General features: G+C 50.5%; 3 protein-coding genes across 3 annotated transcripts; 2 read left to right on the top strand and 1 right to left on the bottom strand.

Annotated features, from left to right (window-relative positions):
- Nucleotides 1–53: 53 nt before the first annotated feature.
- LOC122166635 (adhesion G protein-coupled receptor G3-like) lies at nucleotides 54–3,398 on the top strand. The gene is made up of 10 exons (XM_042830525.1): nucleotides 54–161; nucleotides 263–403; nucleotides 480–602; nucleotides 672–711; nucleotides 878–978; nucleotides 1,421–1,533; nucleotides 1,700–1,992; nucleotides 2,128–2,221; nucleotides 2,333–2,619; nucleotides 2,841–3,398. The coding sequence occupies exons 1-10, from the start codon at nucleotides 54–56 to the stop codon at nucleotides 2,954–2,956; spliced, it is 1,416 nt and encodes a 471-aa protein (XP_042686459.1). The 3' UTR covers nucleotides 2,957–3,398.
- Nucleotides 3,399–4,442: 1,044 nt separating this feature from the next.
- Nucleotides 4,443–8,714, bottom strand: LOC122166634 (pancreatic secretory granule membrane major glycoprotein GP2-like). Its single transcript, XM_042830524.1, has 9 exons — nucleotides 8,667–8,714; nucleotides 7,338–7,404; nucleotides 7,004–7,171; nucleotides 6,355–6,560; nucleotides 5,826–5,986; nucleotides 5,233–5,478; nucleotides 4,983–5,142; nucleotides 4,623–4,766; nucleotides 4,443–4,544 (listed from the first exon to the last, which is right to left on the bottom strand). Exons 1-9 carry the CDS (start codon nucleotides 8,712–8,714, stop codon nucleotides 4,443–4,445), a joined length of 1,302 nt encoding a protein of 433 aa, XP_042686458.1.
- Nucleotides 8,715–9,010: 296 nt separating this feature from the next.
- LOC122166636 (dynein regulatory complex subunit 7-like) lies at nucleotides 9,011–19,840 on the top strand (the record flags this gene model as incomplete). The annotated part of the gene is made up of 16 exons (XM_042830526.1): nucleotides 9,011–9,058; nucleotides 9,432–9,555; nucleotides 10,066–10,207; nucleotides 10,648–10,822; nucleotides 11,284–11,409; nucleotides 12,251–12,445; nucleotides 12,744–12,890; nucleotides 13,231–13,449; nucleotides 14,087–14,215; nucleotides 14,882–14,966; nucleotides 15,260–15,388; nucleotides 15,646–15,774; nucleotides 16,461–16,687; nucleotides 17,538–17,750; nucleotides 18,658–18,768; nucleotides 19,730–19,840. Coding segments are annotated over exons 1-16 (2,310 nt in total), but the record flags the coding sequence as incomplete, so codon positions are not given.
- Between the last annotated feature and the right edge of the window lie 286 nt (nucleotides 19,841–20,126).

Raw genomic sequence — 20,126 nt, 5'->3', positions numbered from 1 at the left:
GGGGCCATGGCAATGCCTTGGGCTGTGCCCCATGGAGCTGCCCACTCTGCAGAATGGTGCAGTTTGCAGAACAGAACAGCACAGCTGGCCTGCGGGCGCTGCACCTGAACATCAGCAGGGCCATGGCCCAAGGCCTGCTCCTCGCATTCTCCCCTGCTGAGGTGAGGGCCCCCACGTGTGCTTTCATGTCCCCCACACTGGGCTTGTGGCAGCCCTGCTTGGCAGAACCCACACGGGCAGTGCTGAGCTTGTGCCTGCTCAGGGCCCCACAGTGATCAGCTCAGCAGAGGAGGGGACAGCAGGCACCATCCAGCTCCCCGGCGGGGCGTTCCCAGCCCCGAGCAGCCAGGCAGTGCGCGTGGTGGTGACTGTGCTCAACATCCAGCAGCTCGCCATGTTCCAGGTACGAGCTCCCATTTCAGCCATTGGGATGTGGGTGACGCTTGTTGGCTCGGCTCAGCCGGCACCGCTCCGTGCAGGAGGACAACCAGATGGGAAAGGTCCTGGATGACACCGTGGTGGGCATCGTGGTTGGGGATGGGGACGTCTTGGAGCTGCAGGACCCCGTGCAGCTCACCTTTGCCTACCAGCAGTTGCCACATGTAAGGCATGCCCTCCCCTCCCTATGCCTCCTGGTGAGGTGCAGGTTCACACTACGTCCCTGTTTGCAGAATGTCACCCCGCTGTGTGTTTTCTGGGAGCCCAGCAAAGGTACGAGGCTCAGCAGGGCTTGGTGGGGCTGTGGGCAGGCTGCCTGCCATGCTCCTGGCTGCCATCCTGCTATCAATAAGCATTGCAGCCCCCTAGCCCTGTGCTCTGTGAGGCAGGATGCAGGTTTGGGCTGGCGCCCACCACTGTGGCCCTGTGCTGGTTGTAGGGCAGGCAGGAGGCTGGAGCAGCCACGGATGTGTCACACAGCCCAAGGACAAGGAGACAGTCTGCACCTGTGACCACCTCTCCTTCTTCACCCTCCTCCTGGTGACAACCCCTCTCCTTACAGCTCCCACTCTTACCCCTGCTCAGGCCCTCATGTGTTACTGCTGGGTGCACAGGAACAATTATATTTGCTTCCAGGCGAGCCCAATCCTGCCCTAACATCAACCCCAGCCCCATCTTTGTGTCCCCGAGGGCAGGAGCAGATCAGTGGAGGATGGGGAGGGTGGAAAGAGCTCTATTCTGGCAGCAGTGAAATTTGAGGTCTGTTCTCTCCCCACCCCAAGAGCAAGCACATCCCCTCAGAGCCACCACCACCACTTCTGCACTCCCTGGGGAAGTTGGGGACAGACCTGCGGGTTCTGGGCTTGTAGAGGTCCCTGCAGCACTCTGCTGGGGGTATCCCCCCCTTGGCTCCATGGCTTGGGCAGCAACAGCCAGCTTTTCCAGGCTGGTTTGGACCCATCAGACCACTCATGTTTGGCAGAACCCATCCCTGGACGGATCTACAGCACAGACGTTGGTGACTGTGGCCAATGCTGGTTGTGGTGTGGCTGTGGCTTTCTCCATCTTCACTTTTGCCTTCTACATCTTCTTAAGGTGGGGTGTGCAAGCAGCTCCTCTGACCCTGAATGGGTTTGGGGAGGAATGTGGAGCGACCCCAGGCCTCGGGGAAGGGGTGCCCCTCTCCTCTTCCACTTGTCAGTGCCTGCTGTGACCCTCCACAGTATGTGGGTCCCTCCTCCATCCTTTCTGCTCCCTCCAGGTGCAGTTACAAACAGTTCAGGTCTGAGGACACCCTCCGCATCAACCTGGGGCTGCACATGAACCTGGTCAGCAGCCTGCTCCTGCTCAACCTGGCTTTCCTGCTCAGCAGTGGGCTCTCCAGCAGAGCACCTCCTGGGCTGTGCAGTGCCCTGGGGGGGCTCACCCACTACTGCCTGCTCTGCTGCTTCACCTGGACGGCGCTGGAGGGCTGTCACCTCTATCTCCTCTTTGTCAAGGTCCTTGGCACCTACATACACCACTACCTGCTGAAGCTGTGCATTGTCGGATGGGGTGAGCACAGGCTGCTGGGGGAGTGAGGGAGCCTGTGGGTTACAGCCAGAGGGAACACTGCAAAGCCCAGTTATGGGTGCCTGCAGAGACAGAGAACTGTGACCTCCCTCATGCTGCTCTCTCTTGTTCTTCCAGGCTTCCCTGTTCTGGTGGTGGGGGTGGCAGGAGCCATTGGCAGCTATGGAAAACACAGCATTGGGACAGTGGACAACCAGACCATAATCGACCTGTGCGTGGCACACGCCTGCAGGATTTGAGTGGCCCTTTTGCCATGGGGAGGGGTTCCCATAGATGTATGGGGAGCAGAGCTACTGGAAGCATTGCAGTTGTTTCTTTCCAGGTGCTGGATCAATTCTGAGCACCTCCTCGTCCACTACATCACAAACTGCGGCTACTTCGGCCTCATCTTCCTCTTCAACACCATCATCTTCGGGGTGGTGGCCTGGAAGAACTGCCACCTGTGGAGGAGCGGGGTGATGCAGGGGCACTGCAAGGCCTGGAAGGTGGTCCTGGCAGCGATGGGTCTCTTCTGCCTGCTTGGAGCCACCTGGGCACTGTCCTTCCTCAGCTACGGCAGCTCTTCCACGCCCATGCTCGTCCTTGCTGCTATCCTCAACTCCCTCCAAGGTCAGGGCTGGCTCCCAGGGTCTGGCTGGGAAGGGATGGGAGGCAGGAGGAAGCATGGCAGTGGTGGACAATGAATCCCAAGGCACAGTCATGCCCTTCCCTTCAGCAGGGAGAAGAGGGACCTGCCATGGAGCTCAGCCACTGATGCTGAGCCCTGGAGAGGCACTTGGAGGAGCCTCTCTCTCTCTGCTGCTGCCATGGTCTTCTTCCTTCCCCTGCAGGTGTTTTCATCTTCGTCTGGCTGGTTGTCCTCTACTACCCAAGGGCGGAGGAGACCAGCAGCTCCCTCTCCCACATCGTGAGGAATGACAAAACCATGGCTGTGTCACAGGGATAGCTGCTGGGCCTTCCCTCTCTGCCTGCCAGCTCCCAGCCCAAAGCACATGGCTTCCTGGGAGAGCAAGGCCTGCATGGGCAGCTGGGCACCCTGGCTGACCAGCGTGGCCCCTGCTCTCACCCACACCTCATTTTACTCTTTGGGGGGTGTGATCTGCCCTAGCTGCCCTTTGGCTCCTGAGGGCCAGCTTGGTCCAAGGAGCTCCAGTCACCTCCCTCCCTTCTGCATGCCCTCGGAAGTCTCATTCCCCAGTGCCTCTTCCTGGAGCCTGCAAGCCACCTGCATTCAGCCTACAGCCTTACCCCAGCACAAGAGAGGGAATTGGTTGCTTAGATCAGCCAGGAGATGCACAGCCAGCTGCACCCTGAGCTACACCATGCCCTCCACACTGTATGTGCATGCACGCACATCAGCTCAGCCTCTCACAGAGAGCTGTTGTATTGGCCAATCTACGCCTTTGTTTTAGCATTAAAACTCTGCTAGCTAGCTAAGCATTATGGATTTCACTTTTGATGGTGACAAGTGAACAATATTTATAGTTTTCTCCGCTTAGACGTATTGGTGAACCAAAGTCTTTCTAGCAATTCACTGTCATGCAGGGGGAAGATATCTGTGTGGACACATGTATGCACACACACTTGTACATACAGAGCAGTCCTTTCTCTGCTAATGCTATGCCATCTGTGGTTCCATGCTGTGTAATCAATGAATATACAGACGTTGTAATTAAGAAATATACAGGAAAGGTAGGCTAAACAGGCTATCACACTAAATAAGAAGGGATGGAAAGCTTACCTTCATCCTTGGGCTCACTAAGAAGACTCCAAGAGGAGTGATCTCCACAAGAGATCCTTCCCCACTGGCAGTCAGCTCTTAAATGGGGTCTAGGAGAGGTGGAGCCAGGTTCCACCCCTTCCAGTAGCACAGAATTACCTTCACCTGTGCTCTCAGGGCTGACTCAATGCTCACCTCATGTGGTCAATCAGAGGCTCAGGCTGTGATTCAGCAATTCCCATGCAAAGCCCACATCTGGTGGGCACAGAGCTCCATCTCCCCACCTCCTTCCAAAACCAACCACCTGCCCAGCGTAAGAAGGACAAGAAGGACTTCAGGAAAAAAAAATCTAGCTGCTCTGTTTGCTCTCTGGAAGCTCTATGCCATGCCTGCAGGCAGGCCCTGCTACAGCTGGGTTGCTGGGTCTTGCAGAGCCCAACAGCTGAGCCCTGTCCCATGAGAGGGTACTGGACCCCAGGAGGCATCCCACCTCACCACCCCAGAGCAGCCCTTTCTGCTCAGCTCTCCTCAGTACTTGTTTCACCATGGGCCAGAAGGGCATGGGAACGTTCAAAAGATGCTCAGTGAACAGAAACACTCTGATGTGACTCATCCTTTGAGCAACATTTGAATTTCCTTCCTCTAAACCTCTGTAAAGACACAGAGAAGAGCCTCTCTGCCACTGCCACATTTATTTGAAACTGGCTATTTTCTACACCGTACGTCTTCTCACACTGACAGCTGCAGCAGCCACAGTGAGCACACCAAGAACACACAGCAGGATGAAGATCCCAGGGAGCCACAGGCTGGGTCCAACAAAGAGAAGAAAGGTTGGTTACTGGTCTGGGTCCCCCAAGCTGGCCCCAATGCTCCCCAGAGTGGCATACGTACCCTTCAGCTCCTTTTGGTCAGCCCTGGGATGATGGCTCTCCTCTCTCAGGGAAGGAGCAGCCAGCAGGTGGATGGGTCCATAGGAGACAATTTTATTGTAGTCATCTGCCAGCGCCCGCTTGCTCCTCCAGAGAGTGGGACATTGCTGTTAACAGAATAAAAGGAAGGGAAGAGAGCAGGGAAGAAGCCCTCCTGTGGGGTCAGTGCCTGCCAGGGGGACAGGTTACCCTGGTGTTCTGCCCCAGCAGAGGCACAGCTGTGGTGCAGCCTAGGAGAATGGCTAGCCCCAGAACATGGGACAGGAGCTGGTTAACAAAGGAACCTTAACCTGCTTGTCCCCAAGTCACTCCTAAGCACTGACCTTGGCACAGGGCTCTGGGCCGTCAGGGAGACACAGCCGGACACGGCAGTGCAGGAACACCTTGGGGTACCCGACAAACTGAAACATCTGGAAGCTGAACTTGGCTGTGGTGCTCTCTCCAATGGCATTCAAGTATGTCACTGTCTCATCATGGGGACACCTGGGGCGAAATAGCACAGTCAGCAGGCAAATAAAAAAGAAGGACACCCCAGTATAGGACAGCCACAGCAAGGAGACCAGGAATGCTCACCCCTGCTCAATGAGCTCATGTTGCACATCCTGGTAGGGGTCTGAGCTCGGCGTGGCCCAGCAGTCCTTCACACTCAGCAGGAAGTACCGGAGCTGGTGCTGCCCTTCTATCTTCAGCATGGCATACAGCGTGTCAGTGATGGGCACGGCCGCAGTCGGCAGCCAGTAGGGCTCCAGGTAGGATGCGGTCTTGTACAGCCTCATGCTGACGTTGAAGTGCCCTTCTCTGACCATGAACTGCACCAGCCTGTGAGGAGAGAAGAGAGCTCGTGAACTGCCACGTCAGGTCAGCAGGGCTGGCACAGGCTCTTCGTGTTTGCTGACCCCAGATCCCATATGGAGTTGGCCCAACTAGTCATGGAGGTAGGAGAAAGGCAGATTACACGTGCCCCTAGCCAAGGCCCAAACCTTATTCTGAAAAACTACCACGGGACCCTCTTGGGGAAGAGAAAGAGAAGCACTGTGATGTGATACTGCTCTCAGAGCTCTTTGGTGGCTCCCCAGGGCCTTTACAGATCATCTCATCAAAGGCATCTATTTTTCCACAAGCTTGAATACACCATCTCAGCAGCAAGGTGAAGAGAGACCACTCACTTGTCGACAGGGATGAGGGCAAATGGCACCTTCACCACCTGCTCATAGGCATAGACGCAGGAAAACTGCACCTCCAGCTGAAAGCTCCTGGAGATCACACCCCTGTGTGCTTCCCTCGCTGTCTCAATGATGTTGGAGTATGACACATGGGAGCTGTTTTGCTGGAATGACAAAGAAACCATACCTAAGCTCATGTACAGAGTACAGCACAGTCTAATGAATTAAGTGACATACTGACTATAGGCAGGTCTGCAGAGCTCAGAGGATCCTGCCAGAAAGCTGAAGGCTCTTATCCTAAAGAGCACACGGAGACTTCTATGCTCCGCTGCACAAGATAAGATGTGCTGCCAGCAGTGGTTTGGTGGAGGCAGAAGAGCTTTCTAACAGCCCCCAGGGAAGCCTCCCAAGGGGAAAGAGAGCTTCACAGTGCCAGATAAAAAAGGAAAAGACTCCAGGGCTGTCCATTCAGCATATTTCTTCTCTCTTGGCTTCAGAGCTATTCAGCACAGGCTCCGTGCTGGATCCTCACCTGAATTATTGATCCACAGGCAGTGTGGTTTTCACCTGTGAGAGTGGCTGCAAAAAACAGCTCACCCTCCTCTTCCCTTTCTGAAACCTTGCATGCCTGGTTCTTCAAGTGGACAAGTTCCCGGGGGATTTTCAGCAGTTCAAACACCTCCTTCCTCACCATCATCTTCATGTGCTCTTCCTCACAGGCCAACTTCAGGACCACATCTGGGGGAAAAAGCCATCTGCAATAGCAATAAGGAAGATGCCTGAAGGAGCCCTAAGTCAGCTATGGGATGACACAGTCCTATCGAGCTCAACAGACCCTCATCCCAACCTCATGGAAGGCTGCTGGTAGGGGTCTTCAGAGACACCGGGGGAAAGCAAAAGACAAACCTTTGGAAATCAGCTGAATTTAATGAGGATCTGACATTTACTGCTAATTGCCTAAGCCTGCACAAGTCTGCAACTGCTGTTACTTTGAATGGACACAGTGGTCAAGCTAAAAAGACATCACAGGCAGACGTCACAGGTCTGGCTCCCTCTGGGGGAGGACTGTCTTTAGAATTCTGCAGTCCGCCAAGGCAACCAGGCAGGAACACCACCCTGCCCATCACCTTTCCCTTTGGTGCCTGTGGGCAAACTGAGCTTGCCAGCACCCCAGGCTGTACCTTGGCAGAACGTCCCTGTGAAGCCAGGTTTGCAGCTGCAGATGGGTCTGTCCTCTATCACCTGGCAGCCCCCATGGTGCTGGCATGGGTTGGGCATGCAGGCGTCTGAGCTCCTCTTGGCACGCAGGGCAAACCTTCCTGTCGAGCTGTGAGGGCTTGCCAGCTCACCTGCAGGGAAAGCAATGCAAGCAAGCTGAAATGCAGCAGGAACATCTAACCTTCGAGAGAATGAGAGCAAGCTCACCCCACTGCTCGCAAGGGCTGAAGAGGCTCTGACCTCTCCTTTCCATCTGCCCATCTATAACTGCACAGGGCAGCTTACAAGGAGACTCACTCTTGTTGCCTTCGCAGCCAGCCAGGCGCAGGGCAGAGAACAGCAGCAAATATGTCACAGTCCCTTCCTGTAAGAACAATCAGGCTCTGGGTAATGCAGGTTTTCAGCAGGTCCTCATTGCAGAGGTGTTGGCAATCACTCAGAGCCAGCCCTCAAACATGGGTACAATAATTTCTATACTGTATTTCCTCCAAAAACTGTAGGTTCAATGGTATGAAGTAATTTCCTATCCCAAAGGGCCAAAACAGCAATCCTCTCAGCCCAGGCTCCCATAAGTGAAAAGGAATTTCCCTCTAACTTTTCCAATCATAGTTCTAATGTGAAGATTTGGGTCTTACGAGGCCGTGCTTGCCTTTCCAGTAACACACATCCACAACAGGAGAGACAATGGGATTAAAAGAAAAGAATCAAACCTTGAACATAACTAAAATTTATGTCATGAAGACACAGATAAAGTCAACCTCCGAGCCTGGGTCAGATAACATGTTTCCTTAGAGAAATTAATGACGTGGTGCAGGATAAGCCCAGGACCCTTATCAGAACTGTGGATATGAGTCACCTGGGGCTGCTGGCTGCATATGTCCCCACAGCAGGGCAATGCCAAAGACAAAAGCTTTGGACTGCCACACTCTGGTCTAGCAGCAAATTGTTTATTCCCTCAGCACTACCCTGAGCATCTGCAACCAGAAATCTGGGCAAGGAGGATGCAAAGCCGTGGGGATGTAGAGCCCCATCTGCAATGCGGGGCATGGCCCCAAAGCACGGTCCTCTAGCTTCAGTGGAAACCTGGCTCCTGCTGCTGCCAGAACTATGCTGACAGCAAGTGCAGGGCTGTTCCCAACTTGGCACAACTGCCTTGGGCAGCTCTGCAAACCTTCTCTCAGATGTGCCACCCATGGCTGCTGCAACCTCAACAAAAAGCTCCTAGCTGCTCTCATCGTGCCCACCAGCCCAAGGACTGCATACATCCTCAACACAAAGCTTCCACCTCTCTTATCCTACTCACCATTGCCAGACCAATCCACACTTGCCCACCCGCAGCCAGCTGGGTCCTTCTCGTGCTCCCAGCTGCCTGCCTTATATCACCTCCCAGCAGCTCATTGCTCCCCCACGCAGACACGCTGCCTCTGCGATTGCACAAGAGCCAGCAGCAGACGGGGAGCAAACAGCTCTCCGAAAATGCGTCCTCCAGCATGGCCCTTCTGATTAGCTCAGGGCTGGTGAACGCTGACCCAAATCACAGCCCTGACGGGACTCCAACCAGGAGCAGCGTCTGCAGTATCCCTCTGTCTGCACCATCCCCTGCTTCTCGGGGTTTTAGGCATCTACCTGCTGTTGTGGCACCTGCTTCGCCTCAGCAGGAACAGCAGGTACCATAGTGGTACATGCAGAGGCCAATAACTGTGCACTCAGTACACATGGTTTCCTTTCCACACATGAACACACATGATTTCCCATCCACACACACATGCTCTGGCTTTTAGTGACTTCTGAAATCTCAGATCTGGTGAGAGATGCTGTGACAGACACGGGGATAAGGGCTTGGTCCTGCCACACGTTGTGAAACAATTATGACAATGATCACTCACAGTGATGCTACTTGATACGCAGTGTAAACTGCTTGTTACAGAAAGCGCGGAATGATTTAAAACATCTGACTGCAGTTTGCCTGCATGCCCAGCACTGCTCATGGCACACCTCACTGCCCCTGTGTGCCCCCTGTGAGCAGGGCAGGCTTGTCCTAACACAGAGAAAACACAGAAATGAAGCAGTGCTTAGCAGCTGCTTAGTTCTTCTGTCTGAAGAACCACCACTTAAAAAAAACAAGCCTCCTGTCACACTCAAAAGCAGTGGAACCCATGAGTTTAGGGGCAGTCCTGCAGCCTGGAGTGGGCAGAGGAGGCCCAGGCCCAGACCCAGGCCCAGACCCAGGCCCAGACCCACAGCTCCCAGCCCATTTGCTCTGGGGCTGCTGAGGCACCTGCCGCAGCCAGGCTGTGTATGGAGGTGCTGAAGTGAGTGGTGAGCAAAACTGGGGCAGCCGAGGGGGCTGTGGAACCCCGGGGGGCAACTCAGGGCCTACCGCCTCCATAGGGCGGGGGAGGCCCAGGGCTGGGCCGCGGGGGAGGCTGCAGGCCGCGCCAAGGCTGCTGGGTGCGTGGACGTTGCCATGGTGACCAGGCCCGGCCCGGCGGCGAGGCTTTGGCAGACGACAGAGGTGCGGGGCTGGAGGGGCTGTGTGGCTGAAGGGACCGGAGGGATCCTTGCAGGATGGCAGTGGCTGGGTGCGGTGCTGGGCCCTGGAATTCCCCCACTTCGTGCCCCCAGCCACAAGGTCCGTCGTGCCCCATGTGCTCTGCAGAGGGTCAGCCTGACCGCAGGGAGGGAAAAGGACGGCCCCCAGCCTCCCTGAAACCTAAATAGGCGATAGGAGCAGCGCTGCGGCCTTGGAGGCTGCTCTGCTGCTGAGGCAGCTACAAACAACCCTCTCCCCAGCAGCTCTGGCTGGGTTCCCCGGAGAGCCACAACAAGGCCTGAGGCTGTGGCGTGGCACCCACCAAACAAATCCCCATCCCACCGGCTGCCCCATGCCCTGTGTTCCACCTGCCCAGCCTGAACTCGAGTTCAGTGCTTGTACACGAGAGTCACGGAAATGGGAACCATTGCACCCAGAGTTTTGGTGTTCCTATACACCTGGTCCCATCTGGTTGCATGTATTTCTGTAGAGGAAGCGAAATGGAGGTCCTAGAGGAGAAAGTAGAAGAGGAGCAAAAGGAAGAAGAGCTGAAGGCTTTGGAGGTCGGCAGTGAGCTTCATGACATGGACACAAAGCTGTCTGTGGAACAAGTCAGCTTTGCAAGTGATGTACCGTAAGTTGCACGTGTGTGTCAGTCACTGGGATGAGCAGAGACAGTCCTGCGGGGGGTCCATGGGGAAGCTGCATGCTTGTAGCTGGTGCTGAGGCTTGTTTGTGCAAGGCAGGGTGGGGGGAGCAAATTTAGTTGAGCCTGGTGAGCTGTCCATGTCTGTGAGTAAGACAAGATAAATCACTTCATTTTCCATCCATTCAATACTGTATCAAAACACTATATAAAGATCCCCCAGTCCTCTCGGTCTTCGTTAGCTTGCCATCACTCCAGAGAAGCTTGACTATGTCAAAATCATGCCTACTTTAAACAATCTCTTCTTGAATATAGCCCCAATTTTTTTCCAGCAAGGAGCCCTTCCTGTATTTTGATAGCAGATCATCCTGTCTAAATCGCTCCCCACTTTATTACCTGTGTTTCTCTGCCTCCTTCTGCCTCTCAAGTGATTTTGACTGGAACAGCATCGACACATCCCAGTTACCAGACTCATACAAGGTGAATTGCCCAAGGGAAAAGAAGCTGCTGCGCATTGCTCACCATTACCACCAGCAGTTTGCTCACCTCTGCCCTGAACGCAAGCCGCTCTTCCTGCACCCTGTCAACGAATGTGGCGTGGAGGTAAAGGAGGTGTGGAGATGGGCCCAAGCTGCACAGTTTTTGTCCAGTCATGGGCCTGTTGCTGCCCTGAGTGTGTGGAATTTCTCCTTTAGATCAGCTTCCTCCAACATTTATTATATAAATGTCATACCAGACAAATAAATAAATAAATGCCAGAGGATATAGAAGCCAGAAAGTGCAGTAGCTATTTTTCTCACATGAAAGCTAAGAGATCTGGCTCACATCTGCAGTGTGGCTGAGATTAGCTTCTAACTAACGGAAGTGTCTACTGGCACAAAGCATCTTAACTCCATGCATTTCCAATTCTGAGTGGTGATGAGGTGTACCATCAGTATGTTGGTATGCTCCAGGGAAGTCCTGAGTGTAAGCTGCAACAACCAGGGGTTGTCTGAGGATTGCTTTGGACAAGAAACTGCACCAGTAATCTGTTGGCTAATCAAAGTCCTCTTGGTGCCTTACAGAAGTTTGTGAGCACAACAGTGAGGCCAACCTTGCTGCCTTACACAGAGCTGTACCGCTGGGATGGCTGTGCCAGCTTTGTCTCTGATTATCTCACTATGGAGCCCCTCAAGTGCCCTCTCACACCGGTAAGAAAGGGCTGCAGTCCCTTCAGAAACAGCCCCACGATGGAGGTGAAAGAAGTATGCTATGTGGAAACCTGAGGGGCTGGGATTTACAAAGTCCTTTTGTCCCTCCAGCACCTCACAATTACTTGGGCAATCCCCCTAGAGTAGCAAGAAGAGATGATGCCAATGTCCTGGGGGTGGTATGAACCAGCAAAAGCAAAGGGACTAACTAGTCTTTGTTAGCAAGGACTGCTGATATCCTTCAGTGTGCTCCAAACAATCTACATGAGGTCCATGCTGGTCAGGTGTGTCCCAAGAGTCTCAGGGTCTCAAGAGACACTTTGGTGTCAAGAATGTGTGTTGATTTAGTGGACAAAGACTGATCAAACCTAAGGTTCAGTCTGATATCTGGGCATAGATGGTGTAAGTAGAATATCTCTATATTCACTTTGTGTGTTGTTCCCTTTGCCTGGGGAGTGAGGACCAAAAGGAAGTATGTTTCCTTTGTGCTATAATTTAGGTTATGGGTCTTTGCTTTGAAATGCTGCAGGCAGACCAGCTGGAAATGGAGATAAGCCCCATTTTGGTGTTGTGGTTAGCATTAGATTCTCAGTAGCCTGGCAAATTTGTCCTGCCCATCTCTCCCTATGGTTAAATATGCACAAGATTTAGGGTCAGAATTTCTCCACGTTACTTTGGAAGGAACTTTTAGCATCTGTGGTTTATGTATGAGTTTCATTTGAACAGACTCCCTATGGATGGAGTGCCCAGGGATATGAGCAATGCGCTCTCTCTCTCGTTCCCGGGGCTTGTTTCAGCTTCAGAAAACAAATGCTGTGAACAGATATCTCTTTCTTTCAAGCCCTCTTCACTCTATTCCCCAACTACCATCCTGAAGTACCAGCGAGGGAACTGCTTTGACTTCAGTGTGCTGCTGTGCTCCATGCTGATTGGAGCTGGGTACGATGCCTACTGTGTGAATGGGTATGCCACCCACAACATATGCAGCTTGGATGAGACTCTGGAGGAATGCCCACTGCTCAGGAAGCCACAGGAGGTGAGGAGACCTGCGGTGAGCAGGCAGGGGGGAGCCTGGGTGTCTGGTTCTGATAAGAAAACCATGACATTGGTGAGAAAGACAAAGCACACTGGAGGCCAGTGAAGCTGGCATCTCTGGTGTGTCCACTGTGTGATAAGAATGAGTGTGATGGCAGGCTGTGGGGCGCCCAGCCCCATTGCTTGTTTGCTTTCTAATCATGCTACTCATGTAAAGGGGGCGACAGTTTGCCTGTGCTTTCTCCCTTTTCTTGATTCCTGCTGGGTTTAACAGCAATTTCTTGCTTTTGTGGAGGCAGGTCCCAAAAGAAGAAGTGAAGAAGTCTAACAAATATAGAGTTAAGTCCCTCCCAGACATGTGCAGCAAGTTTGAGCTTCAGCAGGAGGCCAAGAAGAAAGCAGAAACAGAAGCTACTGAGAAAAAGGAAAGAGAAGAGAAGGGCATGGTGAGTTAGCAAGGGCTACCCTACTCTCAAACTCCATTAGCAAGAGTGAGACATGGGTAAGAGTTGAGACGTGGGTAATAGCTGACCCAAGAAAGGAGCTCATGACCCTCCATGCAGTACAGTACAACTCAGATTCTGGCCATGAGCGCATAGTTTCTGGAAACACAGTGTGTGCTAGCAGAGGAATAAACACTGAGCATGTACTGCATCACTGTTCTGAAGGGAATTAAGGGTTTGGAGGTCTTCAGAGTTGGGCAGGGGAAAAAATAAGATTGCTGGTGGATTGGACTAAAGTGGCAATAAAGTAGCAATAATTACTGCTCTATCTTCTGGACTACAGGAAGCAGAGGAGCTCACACGTGATCGTTTGTGTGGCTTACGGGTGCATGCGTGGGTTTTGGTTCTGTCTGGCAAGAGAGAGGTTCCTGAAACTTTCTTCATTGATCCCTTCACGGGGAACAGCCATAGCACCATGGATGAGCAGTTCCTTGGGATTGAGAGTGTCTGGAACCACAAGAACTACTGGGTGAACATGCAGGACTGCCGGAATGGCTGCAAGGTAGTGAGCTCTTAAACACCCCTGCACCTGAAAGGGACAGTCAGGCTGAGCCCTGAGGGAGTCTGAAATCAGTGGTGATCCAGGTTTCTAGTCACTATTCCCCTGCACTGGCTCTGGGCACGTAATTCTGATTGCTTAGACATCAGACCTGGCACCTGGAGCTAGTTCCTGCCATCCCACTCTCTGAGCTAGCAAATATGGATCATACCTATTGACCCTACACTGGAATATCAGCTTTGAAGGCTGGCTGGACAACCATTCTCCCAAAAAGAACTTTTAGGGTAAAATCTGTTAAGTACAGCTCAGGGTAGGAAAGATCTTGATTTGGCTCTTCTCACACCCTAGCTACTGCCCAGCTGATAGGCTGGAAGGAGAGGGGCTAAATCAGAATCACTTTAGGCCCGTCTGCATGACCCTGGGACCATGCATGAGTCAAGGAAGGAAGCAGAAGTATTTCCCTGGCAGTGGTACCATGAGGAAAAGGACCAGTAGCCTTCCAGGCAAAGATCCAGTCTTTGGCATCCCACCAGTGAGCCACTGAGATCCAGGGTGTCCAGAGTCTGCAGGTGTGCAGAAGCAGTGTTGAGTTTAGTGTCAGGCCCTTGAGGCTGCTCTGTATTTCTTCTGTTTGGCCTAGGATCTTGTCTTTGATTTGAGTGACGCCGTCCACTGGGAAATCATGCTTTCAGAGACTGACAAGCCTCTTCAGCTGCTCCTGGGTGCTAAGAAGGAAAATGAGCTGTTTGATAGGAACATGGATGACATGGTGAGTGACCTGAATGGTTAGCACTCAGCCTTCCAGTGCACTGACCTTTGGGACAAAGGAATTTCAGAAAAATAAAATTAGAACAAAAATTTTCTGAACATCCTCTCTCTGCTGGTCAGCAGACAGCTCTTACAAGTTGCCAACCAAATGTAGAAATAAAGTGTGCATAAATGTTATGTTGTCTTGCTGGCAGAACAAAATATGATAAAGCAGGCATTACGCCAGCACAGCACCACGGAGAAACACTGATAACAACACATTCCCTCCTCATATCTAATCTTCCCAGTTTTTGTTCATCACCAGGGATCAAAACTTCTTCCACGGTCTGTATAAAATAAGCTGGTCATTAGTTTGAATGGCAAAAGTCACATTCATAACCTGCCCAGCATAAGTGTTAGCCATATTTCCTTAGGCTTGGAAGAAGATGTGCTAGCAAGAATGCAGGGATGCAATAAAGTTCACCTTCCCTAAAAGACTGCAGCATGCTGCTTGCTCCTGCCCTCTGGCTGTGTGTGATTGTTACAGCACATAACTGTGCCACTGTTGCTCAGGACAAAATGTGGCCTCGTGTGAGTTGCTCGCTGATTGCTGCAGTGCATTCTCCAGAAGCAGAAGGCCTGGCACTGTCAGAGCAGTTACCAAAAATGGAAATTTTTGTTTCAACAGGAGGAGGAAGAAGAGGAGGAGGAGGAGGAGATAAGTTTTGCCATGCCACCGTCATGGGTAGCTCCAATTCAGATATCTCCCAAAGGTGTGTGCTCTTTGCCTTTTGCTTGCCTTCCAGCTAATCTTTTAGTAGATCTGGAAGAATTCTGCCTTCAGGATGTTTGAGGTACAGCAGCAAAGTGCAGTAGATCAAGGCATGCACTTGCTATTGGTTTGAATGCACCTTCCATGCACTGTCTCACTGTGGATGGGTGGTCCCCATGGAGACACACACCTTTCCTGCTAACTGAATGATTTTGCCTGGGATGGACTTTCTGTTACCACTATGCATATGGGGCTGCCTGCCAATCTTTCTGACACCTCCCTTGCCTACTGCAGAGTTTGAGACTCGCTGTTCCCAGGGGAGGAAGGTGATCCTCTACAAGAAGGCAAAGCTGGAGAAATGGCCACCGTACTCCAATGGAAATGGGCTGGTGAAACGGCTCACCATCTACGCAGACTCAAACTGTAAGAGGATGGAATTTATCTCACCTTCTCCCCCTGAGCTGCTGACTTTAGTTTCTGTTGACAAAGAGGAATAAGTCTTTTTATGGTATAAGTCATCACAGTAGATGAGAATTCATCTGTTAGGATTAATCTATAAAGTGCCCCAGTACACAGAGCCAATTCTAGTGACTGTGTGGGCTGCTTGCACAGATATCAGATGAATCCTACCACTTCCAACTGAGTGACGTGAGGCTGTGAAATTGCATGTCTCCTGCCAGATACCAAAGCAGTAGAAGTGAAAGAGTGGTTCAAAAACCGTGAAGACATGTTGGATGTGAGAGAAGTGAATAAACAAACACAGTTGACCACAGAGTACTTCAGCCCAGGACACGTCTTCGGTCTCAAAGGTATTCTAGTTCATCTGGGCAACCAAGACATTATGGGAATCTGTTCTAGTAGTTGCAAAAGCCTGAAGCTACGGGTCTGCAAGCATCTAGGATGAATTGCGTAGATTAATAATATAGTCTCTGAAAGTAGAGAATTGGGTTGGTTGTGCTTACAGTCCTGGGCAACACTTTCCCACCAACAGAAGGTGACATCTGTATCATATATAGTGATGTATACTTTTACCAGTAAGGTTGAAAACTGTCTCCTTGGGATTATATTCAGTCTCTCAGTGTTATGCAGCTGTAGAAGACAAAGTCCTGCTATTAGTCCAGATGTGCTACTGAAGCAGTATTTCTCCCCAAGAGATTGCCCAGTTTCTGGTGTGGAAAGAGCAGAGTCCAGGCTCTACTCACCACTACCTTGCTGTGTGAGGAAGGCAGCGGCCCTGAGAAGCTGTTCTGCCATCCTCAGGCCATGGTATACTGGTAATCAGCAGTAAGGATATAACATTCCCTTCCCACACTCTTTGATGCATTTGATTTGTTTGCTGCTCAAGAAAATGAGACTTCCTCTGGATGTGCCTGTATTCCTCTGGATGTGCCTGTATTTCTTTGGATGTGCCTGTATTTCTTTGGATGTGCCTGTACTTCACCAGTATTGTGATGACTAGTTGTAAAAACGTACGCAATCTCTTTTGTGTCCTTAGTACACACCTATAAGTCAATGAGCCCACAGACTGAACGTGTGATGGAGTTCTACACTGAGACACGAGTCGATGGCCTCCAGAAACTTGCTGAAAATGACAACGAGATGAAAGAGTACTTTGTGGGGCGAGATGACTTCAAGTACTTCCAGTACACAGAGTTTCGCTCTAAAAGAAAGAAAGTAACTTTGGTTGGCACCAGAACTGATGCTAACTCCCGGCCTATAGTGGTACGGCCAAGTCAGGAACAGAAAAATATCTGTCACAGTGATATTTATACATTGCAAAACATGCTGCCTAAGGCCTTAGGTTCATTCTTAGTGGACACAACCAAGGCAAAACTCCAGATGAAGCATACAAGTCTTGTTCAGCTGCTGTGTCTTTCAATTGCTTGCTTGACACAGCCACAGTGTATGCATTTGTCCCAAAACACATGGAGAACTTGAGTGAAACCAGGAAATTATGACCTGGAAAATGTGTGTCAGAGGAAAGAAAAATAGCTTAACGATGATTTTGGAAGGAAATTTTCTCAAGACTCCACAGTGTTTTGTTCTGAGCCCAAACGAATGTTTTGTGATGCTGACAAAGTGTCCCATAGTGCTGTTACAAACAGGTATCTCTGTCCAGTCAGCTGTTCTCCCCATGGGGAGAACAGATGAGAGAGGAAATCTGACATCTGCTGGTATGGCTCAGACACTTCATCTGCCAAGGCAGTGGCCTTTGGGTCAACACCAAACATGCTTTTTTCCCCCCTTCTTTTTGTTGGGGAATCTGGGGTGTTTTGTTGTGCTCCGAATACCTTGCTTCCCACAGCTCCATCAGACTGAGTTGCATCCCAAGCTAACTTTGAGCTTGAAGAGCATGCTCAGCTCCACAAATAGGAGTCTGTATTGCTTTAAGCAGCTTTGTGTTTTGTTTTTTTTCAGGGACCAACCATGGGCCAAGGCTTTAGGAGTAGCTGTCACATCTAAATTGAGCAAAAAGGCCCAGTTTTTGTCTTGAGCTTTGATTTAACTCTTCACAAACGTTGCCATTTTTCTCTGCGGTCTAACTTGCTTCCATCTCTTTCTCTTCACTTAGCAAATCAAGGAGTGTTTCCACAGAAACCTACAAAAGCCTGCTGATGAAGATGTGGCAGAACGTGTCTTCCTGATGGAAGAGGAGATGATCCAACTGACATACCACCTCAAGGATAAGTACATCACAGCCTCAAAGAAGGACTTCTTCAAACCAGAGGAGAGCTATAGGAAGCAAAGTGAAATCATGACCCCAGAAATGTGCATCACATACCAGGTATGGAGAAAATCTACCTGGATTGAGGAGCTGTTCTGGGCCATGGGGACGCAAAGGGTAGGTGCAGTGTCAGTGGAAGTGTGGCAAGGCATGGCATATTTGTGCTCAGCCTCTCCCCCATCTGCTCATCAGGTAGTGTATGTGGCCACTGAGATCTTGCAAGATGCTGATTCAGCAGCTGTTTGTCTCAATCCTGCAGATCCATGACAGGGAAGTTGAAATTTCCTTTGCTGTTCTCTCTTAGAGAGACTGCAGCAGAAAAGCAGGAGCAGATTTTAACTCAATTTCTACCACAGATCACAAAGCTCGGGTCACGCTGTTGTTTAAATCATCCCCAGCTTACTCTGCAAATTCAGACAAGATACCAAGGCTTTATTTATTGCTGACAGATAGACAGACAGATAGCTTTAAATAAAAGATACCCCAGAAAAAGTACTGTCATTATGCCAAATTCTCTCATTCATGGAGAGGTCACTCTATTAACATCTCTGATGTGAGTCTGTAGCCAGAGGAAGAACTCTGCCTGCATCATCTGCACAATTATGGATAGGAAATCAGATTACCAAAATAGATATGCTATTAATATATGTTTTTTAACTTATATTTCTGGGGAGATGCAAATGCTGGAGCGCTGTCATTTCATCTCTAACCCTGTAAAAACAGTCTCAGCCAAATAATAGGAGCATCATCAAAGAGGTGTAGGACATGCAATCTGGCTGGCATTACTGCTGGGCTCAAAGTCTAGGTGAACTCTAGTCAACTACTGACAATGGGTTGGATGTTTTTGTGGTGTAAAGCAGAGTCCTTATATTGACTTAGCAGAATGGTGCCAGTTTATGTTTGCAAAGTACTTGGTCCCAGGTACCCAGACAACAATACTGCCTTTCACTAGCTTATCTGCTTCCAGGCTGGGTCCTCTGAGCAGCACACAAAGCTGGTTCACCTGTACAAACTCTTGCGACAGCTAACAGAGGAAGAGAAGCAGCTGAAGCAACAAGTCTGGAGAACTCAAGCAGAGGTAGGAGGGAGCCGTCCTCACTGCTGTCAGCACGGTCAGGAGTGGAAGCTGGTTTCATTGGACAGGTTGCCAAAGCCTCATTCAGCTTAGGCTGTGATAAAAATAAAACTCTGGTGGTGTGAAGCTGGTCTGCATGCTGAATGACCAAGTTTGCAATCTGTCCCCTGACTCTGAACATACAGAGAGTCACACGCTTCCCAAGTCTTGCTCTGTTTGTTCTGAGGGATGGAAATGGTTTCAGAGAGAAATAACAGCGTGTGAACTGGGGCATCCAGGAGTAGATCTGTTTGTTTGCTTGCCTGGGAATGAAACCAAAAAGAAAGGATGTTGTGTGTAATGTAATCTAATTGCAAGGCATTTCCAGGAAACCGTAACAGTAATATCAAAGTGATTTTTTTTGTAGGAACAACTGTAGGGAAATAGTTCACAAAATACACTGCTTGTACTGCTGATCATACTGTGACTGGTGGAACAAATTCGTGTTCTTAGAAGTTTTCGTGGTGACTTCACGAGAAATTCAGTCATTCTAGCAAGTGGAGACAGAGCCATTGGATCTGATTGGTTTTTAAATGGTTTTTCTGTGAAAGGAAAACCCCTGGAGAGGAATGCACAACAACAGCATGCAGAATATTAATAATAGCAAAGAAAAAGCTTGCAATATTTTTCAGAATTGTGGAGAGCATACACTGTGACCTCATGAATTACCCCACCAGATTTCTTAGTCTTGAGGTATTCACAGGCCAAATCTTCCTGTTGCTTGTGCCGTGTGTCCCGTGCACTGCTGTGACAAAGCAAAAAGCCAAAGCTGCTTCTGCAGTTCCAGATGAACCCTTTCATAAAGGTCTGGGATATATTTAACCCTGTGCTACACTTGGGGCACACAGCATCTGCTCTGTGAGCGTGTGGAAACGCTGCCACTCGGTGGGAAAGCTGAGGTGTCTCTCTTCTCATTGCTTGGAAGGTGCTAACAATTCTGGAGACCCGTGGGAATGAAGAAGCAGACATCAAATTGTCAGCTTCAATATATGACACAGAGAGAAATGCAAGGAAAAGACAAGAGTACGAAGCCATGGTAGGTGGGCTTTACTAATCCCAGTATTAATTACATGCACACTGATTAAATCCAGAGCAAGCATCTTCTGTCTGACATATTAGCTCTGAAGATCTTTTAGTGCTATTAAAAGATACAGAGCCAAATCCCAGCAAGTTGAAAATATAACATGGCCATGTTATGACCTTCTGGCTCTCTGGCCACATCAGAGAGAAAAAGTTGTTTTATTTTATTTAGGTAACAATTTAATAACTAATCCTTGTTAATTATTTTAATGATAATAGGGACTGGGGGGGGGGGGGGGGGG

The sequence above is a fragment of the Centrocercus urophasianus genome, unplaced genomic scaffold (assembly GCF_019232065.1).
Source record: "Centrocercus urophasianus isolate 14NV4802_14NV808 unplaced genomic scaffold, USGS_Curo_1.0 seq_339, whole genome shotgun sequence".
NCBI lineage: Eukaryota > Metazoa > Chordata > Aves > Galliformes > Phasianidae > Centrocercus > Centrocercus urophasianus.
This window is presented reverse-complemented; position numbering and strand designations above follow the sequence as displayed.

Bases quoted from the DNA above. Each gene is read 5' to 3' on its own strand.
- LOC122166635 (XM_042830525.1), top strand. From the start codon at position 54: ATGGTGCAGTTTGCAGAACAGAACAGCACAGCTGGCCTGCGGGCGCTG. The intron at 162-262 runs GTGAGGGCCCCC...GTGCCTGCTCAG, and splicing joins TCGCATTCTCCCCTGCTGAG to GGCCCCACAGTGATCAGCTC. The intron at 2,222-2,332 runs GTGCGTGGCACA...GTTTCTTTCCAG, and splicing joins AACCAGACCATAATCGACCT to GTGCTGGATCAATTCTGAGC.
- LOC122166634 (XM_042830524.1), bottom strand. From the start codon at position 8,714: ATGGTACCTGCTGTTCCTGCTGAGGCGAAGCAGGTGCCACAACAGCAG. The intron at 5,479-5,825 runs GTGAGTGGTCTC...CTCTCCTCACAG, and splicing joins GCCCTCATCCCTGTCGACAA to GCTGGTGCAGTTCATGGTCA. The intron at 5,143-5,232 runs GTGAGCATTCCT...ATTTCGCCCCAG, and splicing joins CATGAGCTCATTGAGCAGGG to GTGTCCCCATGATGAGACAG.